This window comes from Chrysochloris asiatica, unplaced genomic scaffold (assembly GCF_000296735.1).
Source record: "Chrysochloris asiatica unplaced genomic scaffold, ChrAsi1.0 scaffold00001, whole genome shotgun sequence".
In the NCBI taxonomy this organism is placed as follows: domain Eukaryota; kingdom Metazoa; phylum Chordata; class Mammalia; order Afrosoricida; family Chrysochloridae; genus Chrysochloris; species Chrysochloris asiatica.
In genome coordinates, this window is record NW_006408519.1 from 47,942,162 (window position 1) to 47,956,676 (window position 14,515).

At 43.2% G+C, this 14,515-nt stretch overlaps 1 protein-coding gene across 1 annotated transcript in view; it reads right to left on the reverse strand.

The window, feature by feature from the left end:
- COL22A1 (collagen, type XXII, alpha 1) overlaps positions 1 to 14,515 on the reverse strand; it is a 283,964-nt gene that overhangs the window by 46,468 nt on the left and 222,981 nt on the right. The window contains 2 exon segments of the mRNA XM_006830721.1: positions 528 to 581; positions 3,983 to 4,036. Of these exon segments, the coding sequence (XP_006830784.1) occupies positions 528 to 581; positions 3,983 to 4,036 (108 nt within the window).

The following is a 14,515-nucleotide window of genomic DNA, read 5'->3' on the forward strand; positions in this document are numbered from 1 at the left end:
ATGTTGTCTCACCTGGCAATGGGATTTGCTGGTGTATCTTATACCTCATCCCTACTGAGCCATACAAAGAACAGATAAGACAGAGAAAAGCACAAATGGGGAGACAGCTGCCACATGAAAACCATGAACCAAGGAACACCCCCAGGACTATAAAAGCTGAAAGAGACAAGGACCTTCTTCCAGAGTTGACACAGAGAGAAATCTTTCCCCTAGAACTGGTGAGTTAGTTCATAATTTTATCCTTCTAATTTGTGAGAAAATAAACTTCTGTTTATTAAAGCCACTCGTTTGTGGTATGTCTGTTACAGCAAAACTAAAAACTAAGGCCCACACTACCCAGTCCCAACCACCTTGTAATTACACTGTCCGCCAAGACCTGCACTTCTAGTTCATCCCTGGGCACTTTTCAGACTGCAGCCCACCTGGTAAAATCGGAGGTAGGCTCAGTGTGGTGCCCTCTCCAGTTAGCACAGAAACGGGTTCAGATGCCAAGGCTAAAGAGAAGGGGATTAGAAATTAGTACTTACGGATGGTCCAGGGTCCCCTGGGGGTCCCATGAAACCTGGAATTCCAGGATGACCCTAGGAAAACAGGAAGCAATGCTTAAAAATGACTCATGGGAAGCTTTTGTTGTTCAAATACCAAAATGTGAACAACTAGATTAGAGCAATCAAGAATCTGTCATCTTGCCATAGACTTAACAAGATTGGCCAGACATGGAGAACAATAAGGCCTCTTTTTTATGTGAAACAAAACCCAAAATTGTATTTAAAAAATCCCCATGGAGGGGATTGCAATTACTGAGATGAAACAAAGTGTGTGATTCGTTGAATGTAAAACTGACGAATTGTTCTGTAAACCTTTACTTACAATAAAAAGAAAAAAAAGATCTCTTTCTTATATATTGCTTGTACTTCAGTAAGCTGGAAAAGTACTTGATAATATCTATAAAAACATCTATATCCTGAAAGTGAATGACTTTGTTTCAAAATCATGTAGGGGATCTGTGTAGAGAGTAGGAGGGGAAGCAAGTAAGAGGAAGTTGTTGAGGGCATAGAAGAGACTAGAGAAGCCATAACAGTTGACAAGTGTTGTGTGGGTGGTGGGCCCACAGGGATATCATGTTAGCATAGTAGGTTATGAACTGGGCCGCTAACCCAAAGATCAGCAGTTCAAACCCACCAGTTGCACTGCAGGAGGGGCCTTCTGCTCCCTTAAAGATGTATAGCCTCAGAAACCCTATACAGGGTTCCTTTGCTATGAGTCAGAACCAACTCCCTGGCACACAACAACCACACCATTTTATATAAAGGAGTCGTGGTAGTATGAGAGTGGTGATGGTTGTGTGTCATAGAGACTTTGTGTAAGGTTCCGAGGCTGTGAATCTTTATAGGGGCAGAAAGCCTCATTTTTCTCCATTGGCATGACAGATGGATTCAAACTGCTGCCTTTGTGGTTCACAGTCCAACTCATAACCCACTACGCCACCAAAGATCCTTTAAAGTATGATGTTGTTGTTGTTGTTATGTGCCGTGGAGTCAGTTCTGACCCATAGCGACCCTGTACACAGTTTCCGAGGCTGTAAATCTTTATGGGAGCAGAAAGCCTCATCTTTCTCCTGAGGAGCAGCTGGTAGTTTCAAACTGCTGACCTTAAGGTTCACAGTATGATAGTGAAATTTAATTTGGTATAGCTCAAGAAATATATCAAACCTAAAGTTTCAAAAGGTGTGGTACCTTTTTTATTATGGACCAGTAAAAATGAGGATAAAGAAAAAACTGTTTTAGAATAAAATATTTTGAATTTTAGAGATGTTGTTTTTAAAAGTATAGCTACCATTATTTGTTTTGTTTGTTGGAGGGTTGGAAGTTGGGTATTTTAAATACTTCATGATTGAAATACAATTTTACAGTATGACTTTTGCTTCCAAGCTTTTTATGTTGCAATTTAAAATATATACATTATTATAATTCTTGTGAAAAGATTTTCATTACAGTTACTACAATTTGAATAGATTGTATTTTAAGGGTGGTAAGATATTTCTTGGAAACTTGGGTGCTTTTTTTTCTTTTGTAAGCAATGTAATGTATTGGCTATGTTCTTAAACCAGTACACAGAATTTCTTTTAACTTATATATGGAAGAACAATCTCTTTAATTAAGGTTTTTGTTTGTTTCACATCTCTGTAAGAATCATAATTTTAACTCAAGTCCTTTGCAAAATCCTAGCCTCCTTATTTACAAATACATCTATATCAGTGATGGTTGTTGTCTAATGGAAATTTAGAGGATTAGAGGACAAATTGTTAACACACTGACTGTAAGCTGAGGAAGTAAAATGTTTATAGTAAAATGTTTACAATAAAAAAAAGTTCCATAACAAAAAGATTTAAAAAAAACCCAAAACACAAAGAAACATTCATGCACTAGTATGCTCGCAATGGAAATTGTTGGGTTAACCAAACTAGGGCACCAACATGCTGACAAGACTCATTTCTTATTTTAAGTAAGAAGATTTTCTTTCCATGAAAAGTGTGTCTGTTGTATATTACAGAGTGAGTCAAACAAGTCGTAGTGCAAAGTAAATGTTATAAACATCAACCAACCACTGAAAAAGTATAGATTTCCCTCTCTTCAATCTCCATACCCTACCACAGGAGAACACAAGCTCCGACATTCATGAGAGTGTGTACTCCCTTGGACAACTCCTTCCAAGAATAATACAAATACAGATGGAATTTGAACTGAGCATCCTGTTCATATTTTGAATACATATAGATGAGCTAGCCATCTCTGGATGACTTGTGGACATGCCTCACTGAATCAAAGGCCACGTGAACTTAGGGGCTTGCCCATCATGCCTTCTGTGTCCCTAATCCTGGCACGGAGCAGGTTGACAATGAGTATGATGGGGAAGCTTAGAGGAGAGTGCAAGAAAAAAAGGGGGGGCAGGCAGGAGAGAGAAAGGAAGATGAACTTTATGGTGACAGCAAAAATACTGCCACAAGCTAGGGAGGTGAGCCTGTGCAGAACCAGCAGGTAGCACCAGGTAGAAGATGGAGGGCTAGCAGTCTTCAGTCCCATAGAAAGAGTGGTGTGTCAACTTTGGGATTCTCCTGTGTTGTGGATTGAATTACATCCTTCAAAGACATATGTTGGAATCCTAACCCTTCTGCCTATGGATGTAACGAAATGCACCTTAATGTAATCACTTTCCAGAGTGCAGTCTCATATAATCATTATCAGTCAGTTGTGGTCATTCCAGTTTGGGTGGATCCTACACCTGTTTGCATCTGAGTTATGTAAAGAACAGCAGAGATACATATAGGGGTTAAAGCAGATGGCAGGTGAGGGGATCTACAGCCACGGAACCAAGGAACATCCGGGACCCTCTGCCAGGAAGAGATCAGTATGGCTGAGACCCTGAATTGGGTTTTAGCTTCTAGAATTGTGAGACAATTTCTGTTCTTTAAAGCCACCCGTATGAGCCATGTGTGTTACAACAATATCTGGAAACTAACACATCCAGCAAAATATTTGGAGGTGTGATCCAGCAGGTGCTGGATGGACACTGACCAGAGAGGTCACGTCTGTAAGCAATTCACCTCTCTTTGTGAGACTCATACAGTAGGTATTGAAGAAATGAAGAGAGCTAGGGAAGGAGGAAAGAGGGGCACATTTTGTAATTAATGACTACCATCTCTGCAAGAAATGCTCAAGGTGAAAGAGTCCAAATTTTAAAAAGTAAAGGTTGTCTACCTGAATAATTACAGTGAAACTGGGGCAGGGAGGAGAATGGGGAGGGTGATAGTGGGCCAGAAATAGCAAAATGGAAACATGAGAGTGTGACCCTTTAAACACTGCTACTGGAGGCAAAGAAGTAGCAAGGATCAGCATCAGAAATGGTAGAATTGAGACTTTGTATAAGAACCGTCCATGCTTCTTCAAAATGAGTGGTTCCTGATGAAATAAGTTGTTTTTACCTGATCACCTTTCTGTCCAACCTCACCATCTGTACCACGCTCTCCGTTACTTCCCTTGGGGGTGGGAAACACAAAAGAAGAAAGAAAAATATTACTAAAACTGTACTGAAAAGGGAGATTTCATGCACCCATTTACCTACTCACTCACTCATTCATCCATTCTTCAACTGTGTCTTACCAAGTCCCTGCTGTAGGCCATAGATAGAAACAGAGAGGTCTGGCTGAGGACTTGCTGGTGGAGTGGATTATCTAGGTGGTGGGTGCTGGGGACACAGTAGGAATTGGTGCTTGTGAGGCAGGCAGATCCCAGTTCATTGTGAGACTTGTGTGACAACTAGTGAATCAGGATTTAATTGTAAGCACTGAAAACCTTGTACAGGATGGCCCTGACTGCAAGATGGAGGGGCAAGAAGACCCAGTTGGAGAAATAGGGTCACAGGGAGGGTGGGATCATGTGGTGTCCATGGAATTGGCAGAGGTGTGGGGTGTAGAAAAGAGAAATTCTAGAATGATGGTGACCAAGGGCATCACTACACCATGAGTTAAGAAGGAGATTCTTAGAGCTTGGGTTCCCTGCTTCCTCCATTATTACCTTGAGACCTTGGATGGGTCACTTAAACTCTTGGAGCTATTGTTTCTTTATCTATGTTGTTGTTTTTAAGTGCTGTCAAGTCAGTTCCAATTCATAACGATACTGTATAGAGTTTTCAAGGAATGGCTAGTGATTTTGAGCTGTGGACCTTGCAGTTCAAATCGACCTTGCAGTCCAGTGCTTACCCTACAGAGCCACACTAGGACTCTTTCTGTATCTTTTGTATCTATACCACAGGGAAATGATTATGTCTATTCCATGAAATGTTGATATACTACAAATGTAAAATATATGGGAAATAAATAAAACTCAGCATTAAACCAGTGCTCAATAAATTATCATTATTATTAATTTACATTGTATAGCATTTGAATTTAAGCTTTGCCATTTACTAACTGTGTATCCTTGGTCAATGTGCTTAGATTCTCTGTTTCTTAGCTTCTAAAATGGGAATAATAAAGATAATACCTAAGTCATAAGATTTTGTGAGGATTAAAAGACCTAAGATGTATAAAATGTTTACACTAATGACAAGCTCTGAATCAATTCTCAATAAACATTAGCTATCAGTATTCTCCTCACCATTATTACCATGTTGATCAGCATCACTAGCATTTTCATCATACTTCACAACATCATTGTTCTCATCAACAAAATCACTGGATCAACATCATCATCACCATTGCCACCATCTTCATCATTGGACCAACATTACTGCCACCATCATCATTGTCATTATCACCATCATCACTACCATCATCATCATCATCACCAACACACTAAAGATGGTCAACCTATCCAAATTATTATTTTTTAAGAAATGAGCCCTGGAAGTAACATGCAAAAATCCAGTGCCTTAACTGCCACCTATTTGGGGCTCTGAATTCACTGTGTTAACAAATGTATTTCATTAAAATGTTGTTAAACTAAAACACTTCATATCCTTCAAAAGACTGCAAGATGCAATAAAATAAGCTCTTCTTGTTAAATGTTGTTGAGTTAGAACCAACAAACAGGGTTTCAAAGGAGCAGCTGGTGGGTTTGAACCACTGACCTTGCAGTTAACATTCCAGTGCTTATCCTACAGTGCGACACCAGGACTCCAAAAAATGTCTTAGCAATGAGCCAATTCTGACCCAGGTTGCAGGATTGTCATTGCTTATCTTTGAATCTTTGAGCAGGTCGTGTCCCCTCTGGACTCTCTAATTGTTCACAAGTCAATGAAGGATTGGGGGTAGGTCAACCTAAGAGGTTCCTTCCAGTTCCAGGGCCCCAAAATTGTGTCACTGAAATGTTAAGCCCAGTCCTCACCAGCTCCAGATTGTTACGTTGTTCTGCCACATAACACCTAGGTAATTACACTCCCTCCCCACCTTCGTGCAGTAAATCTGGAAAGGCTTAGGTGTGCGCATACCTGCAAAAAGCCTCATCCCATTGTTTAGATTTGATACAACAAAAATGGGGAAAGCATCTGTTCCAACATTCTTGTATCTAATTGTTTCTACAGTTTCTAAATCTATGAAACCAGCATATTGTCTGTAGGCCACTTTGAAATCTTCATGAAAAGAATCCAGAGAAACCTGCTACTTCCTGACATTTGGAACAATTGCCTTAAAGGTAAATGGTTTCTTTTGAAACTGAGACCATTGGTTTGGGCTTAGAGTTTATTTCAACTCTCAGGTCACAGCAGTGAAAATATTAGCAGCTCGAGGATCACAACCATAGTTCCCTTCCCACAGTCCCACTGCATCCACCCCAAACCTGACTCACATCCTTCCAGAGAAAGGGACTGAAATCTACAAAGCCCCTACTCTGTGTCAATGAACCCTGGTGGTGCTGTGGATTAGGCATTGAACTGCTAGCCTCAAGGTCAGTGGTTCAAATTCACCAGCCACTCCTTGGGAGAAAGATGAGGCTGTCTGCTCCCATCAAGATTTACAGTCTTGGAAACTCTATATAGGGTCACTATGAGTCATAATTCACCCGATGGCACTGGGTTTGTGTGAGTTTCACTCTGGGCCATCACTCTGCTGACTTTTCCCACGTGGTTCCATTGAATACACTTCTCTGTTGGTTAGCAGCCTGATTTAGAAAGTCTACTGCATCTCTGTTTTCTTGTTTCATCAGTAAGACTACTTAAGAAGTTGGCATTACTGATAAAACCCGAAAGGTCCGAAGGGTTCAGTCACTCACCTGGGGCCACATGACTACTAAGAAGCAAGGTCTGGAATCGAATCCAGCTCTGTCAGTCTGATGATCAAATATCCAATGATCTCTCCCCTGCCTGAGTTACTTTCCTGGTTGTTTTTCTAGACCACAATACCTTGTCCCACTGGCTATATAACACCAAGAGCACTGGATTTATAGTCAGAAAGTCAGGGTTCATCCATGTATCAAGACTAGAACAATCCACACACAGGTCCAGGACAACCCACCCATAGTCCCCAGTCCTTGGATGGTGGACAAGTGGGTGAGAACTGAATTCTCCTGGTATCTGGTTTTTGGGTTTACAGAGCTGGGGTACCCACTCAGGTCATTTACCCTGAATGACCTGGTATAGTGCTGTAGGTTAATGTGCTGGACTGTAAAGTTGGTTTGAACTGCAAGGTCGGTGGTTTAAGCTCACCAGCTGCTCCTTGGAAAGCCTATACAGGGTTGCTGTGGATTGGAAATGACTCAACAACACTTAACAACAACAACAACAACAGCCTTTTGAACCTTGAACTGTTCAAATCACACCGTAGTCTAGTGAGCGGTTCAGTGGAGGCTGTCTGCTCTCAGGCATTGGGCTCCTTTGGAGAATGACTGCTGTGCAGACAAGTTTGAGAAGCAGGGACTCCAAGGTCTCAGTTGTTGTGAAGTGCCTTCCAGTGGGCTCCAACTCACAGTGACCCTGTATAGGGGTTCTGAGGAGCAACTGGTGGGTTTGAACCACCAACCTTGTGGTTACCAGTCCAGTGTTTATCCGATGGCATCACAAATAGAGGCTGTGTTTTAGTATATGTGGTAAGACCTTGGGAACTGTCTCTGAAACCAGCTGGCCCTGAAACCCTTCCCTGCACTTTGCTGTTTTCTACTGAAAATTTAACACAATAGCCTTGTTGTTGTTAAGTGCTATCCAGTGGGTTCCAACTCATAGCTAGCCTGTATAGGGTTTCCAAGGAACAGCTGGTGGATTTGAACTGCCGACCTTGTGGTTCAAATCTACCTTGAGGTCCAGTGCTTTATACTACAGCTTCACATAATACCTTGTTGTTGTTGTGAGCCATCAAGTCAATTCTAACTTATAGCAATCCTCTGTAGTGTTTCTAAGGTTGTGGGTTTGAACCTCCAACCTTGTGGTTCAAACCAACCTTGAGGTCAAGTGCTCACCCTAGAGTGCCACATCAGGATTCCACACAATAGCCTAGATACAGCAATTCCCAGAGAGCTTTTACTAACTGGGTCATTAAGTCTTTTTTGTTTTCTTAATTTTTCTTGTGATTTGAGTGGAAGTTTACAAAGCAAATTGGTTTGCCATTCAAAAATCCATATGCATTTTGTTTCATGACATTGATTACAGTCCCCACAATGTAACAGCAGCCTGCCCACTTTCTCTCTGGGTTCCCCATTTCTATTCATCCTTCTTGGCCCTTAGTCAATCTTCAGACCTGGAAATGAACTCACCCCTGTGGCTCAGCCAAATAACAGAGAGGGCTACAGGCTGAACATTAACACCAGGGAGGTTCCATTCCATAGAACACACAAGCTAAGAGATCCAAAGGGCAGCATTAGTCCAGAAATAAAGGTCAAAAGCCAGGGAGCGGGAGGAAAGAAGGATGAGAGGAAACTGTTGAAGTGGAATTTGTAGGTGAGTCAGAACAGGTGCATATGGTTCTGGTTTAACCTGACTTTAGTGCAAGAAAGGGCTCAAAGCCTTTCCAGTGATTTCAAAGCTGCATGTTGAGCAAGAGAAGGTGACTGTGATGAGGCATTTGTTATAAGTAGGGGATGGTTCAAGGAGTCCTGTTAGCACAGTGGGTTGGGTGTTGAGCTGCTAACCATAAGGTCAACAGTTGAAGCTCACCAGTCACTCTGAGGGATGAAGATGAGGCTGTCTGCTCCCATGAAGACCAACAGCCTGGAAACCCTAAGAACAGCTGTAGTCTGTCCTGTTGGGGTTGTTATGCGTCACAATGAACTCAAAGGCACTGAGCTTGATTTGGTTTGAGGGGTTGGTTTAATCCTTACAAAGTGAAGGCATATTTGTGTAGCACTAAAGGGAGTCCTAAGGAGCTCTGGTAGCGTAGTGGTTATGAATTGGGCTGCTAACCTCAGCGTCAGCAGTTCGAAACTACCAGCTGCTCCTGTAAAGATGGACAACCTCGGAAACCTTATACAGGGTCTCTATGAGTCAGAACTGACTCCACAGCACATACCAACAATAACAAAGGGAGTCCTGGGGTGGCGCTGTGGGCTAATGCATCAGACTGTAAAGCCATTTGAACTTCAAGGGTGGTGGTTCAAGCTCATCAGCTGCTCCTTGGAAACCCTATACAGGGTGGCTATGGGTCCAAATTGACTTAACAACAACAACAAAGGGCAAGTTAGGAGTCCTGGTGTGGCACTATGGGTTAATGTGCTGGACTGCCAAGTCAGTATGAACTGCAAGGTCAGCAGTTCAAGCTCATCAGCTGCTCCTCAGAAACTATACAGGGTCACTATGGGTCAGAACTGACTTGATGGCACTTAATAGCAAAGGGCAAGTTAATGGTTTGGGACTGTAGGGTAACCATGAGACTCCTAATCACAAGGTTGGCTGTTCAAATACCCTGTGCAAGGGAAAAAGATGAGGCTGTCTGCTTTAGTAAAGTTTTCTCACCTGGGAAACTTATACAGGGACCTTATGAGTAGGAATCACCTTGATGGCCGTGAGAATTTGAAAGGGCAAGTAGGGCGTGTCTGTAGTTAGATGTTTGCCTGTAATCCAAGGACCACCTGCAACCCTCTTCTCTGCTCGCTTTCACCTTCCACAGATGCTTAGGCCGCTGCTGCCTGATTTGAATCTGACCAATTTACAACAAATGTACTCTGATACACTAATTTTTAATGTTTTTCTGTGGGTTAATGTGCTGGACTGCAAGGTCTGTTTGAACTGCAAGGTCAATGGTTCAGGCTCACCAGCCGCTCCTTGGAAACCTTATACAACAGGGTTGCTATGAGTCAGAACCAAGTCGACAGCACTTAACCACAACAAGCATTCCGGCTATTGACAAAAGAAATAAGATGCTTTATGTGCAGATTAGAATCTGCAGCAGTTCCAACATGGGGAAGGCTTTTCAGCTGATCTCTGTAGAATCCCATGTCCCCAGAGAGATGGCTCTGATGCCCCTCTTGCTCCTTCTTCCTCTGAGTGGATCATCATCCTAAGAACAGCCACATCCCCTACCGGGATTCCTTAACGTCAGGGTGTTGTGCAGTTTGAGATCCTAGGACTGTCATTGATGGCAGCTTGAACCTCCACAGCCCCAGCTGGTCTGAGCCAAGAGCTGTGCATCTGTGAGATGAATTGTGAGGACATTGGTCCGTAGCTTCTCAATTGCAACTCTCTCGGTGATACACAAGACCAAAACACACCCATGGCCTTTGGTCTAAAAGGATGTTAGCCACAGTCCCATACGCTGGCTGTCAAGCATTTTCCATTTACAAACTCATCTCTGTACCCAAAGTTCCAATAAAGATGCTTTCTGTTAGTGACCCAGAGAACAAACAGCACTTGGTTTGTGGAAGGCTAAGGTGTGGCACTGTGGTTAATGCGCCAGACTGCAAAGCCATTTGAACTGCAAGATCAGTGGTTCAAGCTCAGCAGCTGCTCCTCAGAAACCCTATACAGGATTGCTATGGATCAGAATTGACTCGATGGCACTTAACAACAACAACAACAACAACAAAGCTTAGAGCAAGAGGTCTAACTTCATTTTGAGTCTCCACTAAGTTCAGATGCCATATGGGTTCTTTCTGACCATTGCATCAGCAAGGTGGCTAATGTGTAGACAAGTCTGGGGCAAGTGTAAGGAGGGGTAGCTTTGCTCTGAGGTGAGTGTGTTTGAAAGTCAATCACAACTTTTTTTTGTCTATTCTTGGTAAATCATTAAGAATGGCCTCTCTGACATCCCCAGTTCTCTGTAAAAGTCTAAAAGTCCGGGGTGGGGATGGGGGTGGGGGTGGGGAGGAGATCCTTTTGCCCACAGGTTTTCACAGAGAACTGGGAAACTCAAAGGGGCTGTTTTTAATGATTTACCAAAAATATACACTTGTTCTAGAAAATTTGGGAAATTTGGGGTCCTGGTGGGGGCATGGTTGTAAGGCATATTGTGACCGCCAGATAGATAATCCCATGATTAGAAATATACACTGTGTACATATTCCAATCATGGTCCCTTCCCAGCTTCCGTGATCCCGCCTACAACAGCACCATAGGATAAGCACTCAACCTCAAGGTCGGTTTGAACCACAAGGTCGGCAGTTCTAGCTCACCAGCCGCTCCTAGGAAACCCTGCACAGGCTCTCTATGAGTCAGATTCGACTTGATGGCACTTAACAATAACAACATGATCTGGGGGAGAATTTCATTGTCCTCTAATCTCATGTAAGGAACTCTAATGGCTGTGACACAGTGGACTCCGTCTCACCTCTGTACTGTGTACATTCTATGGTTTCCCTCATTCTGGGATGATTGTCTTTGTCTTGTCTATAAAATGTGGTCACTTGGAGTCCACTGTTATTGTTGTTAGGTGCCATTGAGTCCATACCAACTCATAGTGACCTTATGCACAACAGAACGAACCACTGCCTGGTCCTGGGCCAACCTCACAGTTGTCATGCTTGAGCCCATTGATGCTGTCACTTTCCCAATCCTTATGGTTGGAGTCTGTGTAGCACTAAAACACAACCCTACTTGGACATGGGGTTGCTGTGAGTTAGGAACTCATTTGGTGCCAGCCAAGAGCAAGTTTTATATTGTTGGCATCGGATCTTGTTAAATCTTAGTTTCCTTGTTTTAAAGTGGGAAAACCACTCTGCTGCTCAGGTTATGGTGAGTATTGCAGGACATAATATTGTAAAGCATTTAACCTGGGCATTGGCATTAGGACATTCAGCACAGCAGTTGCATCTGGGGGAGAAGTAGGATTACAAAGGGTTGACCATGAGCCCCAAGACTTAGCAAGATTATCCAAGGGAAGACTTCTAAGTGGAAAAGCCAGCCCCAATCTTTCAGAAGCCACACTTCCACTGGTTCTTTTTCTGGGTGGGAGCTTTCTGTGCCTCATTCACAACATGTAAAGGAATAATCCTCCTTAGGAGAGAATTACAGAGGAACAAAGGCAGAGCCATTATCCCAAGACATCAGTACTTCAGGCAGGGTTGGACTCATAGAAAAAACAATCTGTATTTAGTGGAGGAAAGTTCTTATCTGTTGAATTGATTTGCTTTTGTTTCTTTGAATCAAGGTCATTCCTCCCAGGAACTAAGGCAGGCAGGTAGCAAATTGACAGCAGAGATTACTTAAGGATCAGCTGAACTCACAGACCCACAGAATCATCAAGCAAGGGGCTTAGCAGCTGCTGATAACTGCAAAGTAAAGGTGGTTGTTGTTGTTAAGTGCCATTGAGTCTGTTTTGGCTCTTGTTGTTTTTGTTGTTAGGTGCCATCGAGTCGGTATCGACCCATAGCAACCTTATGCACAACAGAACAAAACACTGCCTGATCCTGGGCCAACCTCACTACCATTGCCACACTTGAGTCCATCGATGCTGCCACTTGGCCAATCCATCTCATCAGGGGTCTTCCTCTTTTTCTCTGACCCTCCACCGTACCAAACATGATCTCCTTCTCCAGCAAATGGTCCCTTCTGACAATATTTCTGAAGTATGAGAGACGAAGTTTGGCCATTTTGGCATCTAAGGAGCACTCTGGCTGCACTTCTTCCAAAACGGAGCTATTGGTTATTTTGGCAGCCCATGGCATTTTCAATATTCTCCTACAACACCATAACTCAAAGGCATCAATTCTTCTACGGTCTTCCTCATTCACTGTCCAGCTTTCACATGTATATGAGGTTATTGAAAATACCATGGCTTGGGTAAGGAGCACCTTAGTCCTCAAGCTATAATCTTTGACCTTCAACACTTTAAAAAGGTCTTGTGCAGCAGATTTGCCTAATGCAATGCGTCATTTGATTTCGTGACTGCTGTTTCCAAGAGTGTTGATAGTTGATCCAAGAAGAATGAAGTCCTTAACAACTTCAATCTTTTCTCTGTTGATAAGAAGCTCTTAGGGATTCTATAAAGGGTTTCTGAGGAGTGGCTGGTGGGTTTGAACCACTGACCTTACTGTTGGTGGTCCAGTGCTAATCCTACAGTGCCAGGAAGGGAAGACTAATGTACGGTAAGCAGCCCAGACTTCGGGCTGCTGTGTTCAGAGGCAGTGCAGCTCCTCCCTGGTCTCTCAACCTAATGCTGCTCCATCAAAGTGTCTCTTGTTCCATCCACCTGAAGCCCAGGAATGTGGGCTCGGGACCCAGTTAGCACCCTTTGAACCAGCTGCTATTGGGCTGACACAACACAATCCACCCCCTCAGTCTGTGTATCAGAGAGAATGGAGTGAACTGAAACTGCTGAATTTCCAGCTAGCAGCTGAACTCCTGAGCCAGGAACCACCAGAATACACGCTGGATGTCTTCAGTTGTCAGCCAGGGCCTGGAAGGCCACTAGCTGCTCCACCTAGGGCAGGTGCATCATTCAACCCAAGGAGCCCAGGTGGTGCAGTGGGTTAAGCATCAGTCTTCTAAACACAAGGTTAGTGGTTCAAACCCACCAGCTACTCTTTGGGAGAACGATGAGGCTATCTTCTCCCATAAAGATGACAGCCCAGGAAACCTACAGCAGTTTCCTCTGTCCTATAGTTGTATGAGTCAAATCAACTCCAGACACTTAACAGCTGCTACCCAGGGCCCAGGGATTTATAGTTACACCATGAGGCTGTCAGGGTTTGCCTGCCTGGTTGCATTTTAATAGCAATAATAATAATAATAACAACAACTTTGGTACTACTTTGTTGTTGTTGTTAAGGGCTATTGAGTTGATTGTGATGCACAGTGACCCTGTATAGGGCTTCTGAGGAGTGGCTGATGAGCTTGAACTGTTCACCTTGCAGTTCAAACTGACCATGCAATCCAGTGTATTAACCCATAGTGCCACACCAGGACTGCTGGTAAGTATCACTTAACAAGGTTGAAATGAAAACTCAAGCCCACCGCTGTACAGCTGACTTCGACTCATAATCATTCTGTAGAGAGTTTCCCAGGCTGTAAATCTTCACAGGAGCAGACACCCTCATCTTTCTCCCAAAGAGCAACTAACCCTGTGGTCAGCAGCCCTGTGCTTAACCCAGTGCACTTAAACCAGGGCTCCTTAGGTTGAATAAGGCACATGCCCAGGATGAAAAGTTAAAAAACAAAAACAGCTCACTGCTGTCAAGTCAGTTCCAGCTCATGCTTACCCAGGTTTTATGGAGTAGAACTGGCCACGACTTTGCTTGGCTGTCATGTTAATAGAAGCAGATAGCCGGCCCTGTCTTCTGTGCTACTATCAGCTGGATTTGAATGACCAAATTGAAGGGTTTTTCAAAGACTCAGTAAATAAGATACATAATATATGTAGTAATATTTTTTTAAAGTCAAACTTTATGAACAAATAAATCCCAGGATCAACAAAATGTTGTTGCTGTTGTTATGTTATATGATGTCAAGTTGGTTCCAATTCATAAGCAACTCTGTCATATGAGATGAACTCCGTCCCAGTAGGGCCACAGGATGATTGGTCCCCAAGTATTGGTGGGAGGGACACAGCTATGATCCCAAAGGAAGATTGGTCCCCTAGTATTGGTGGGGGTGGGGCACA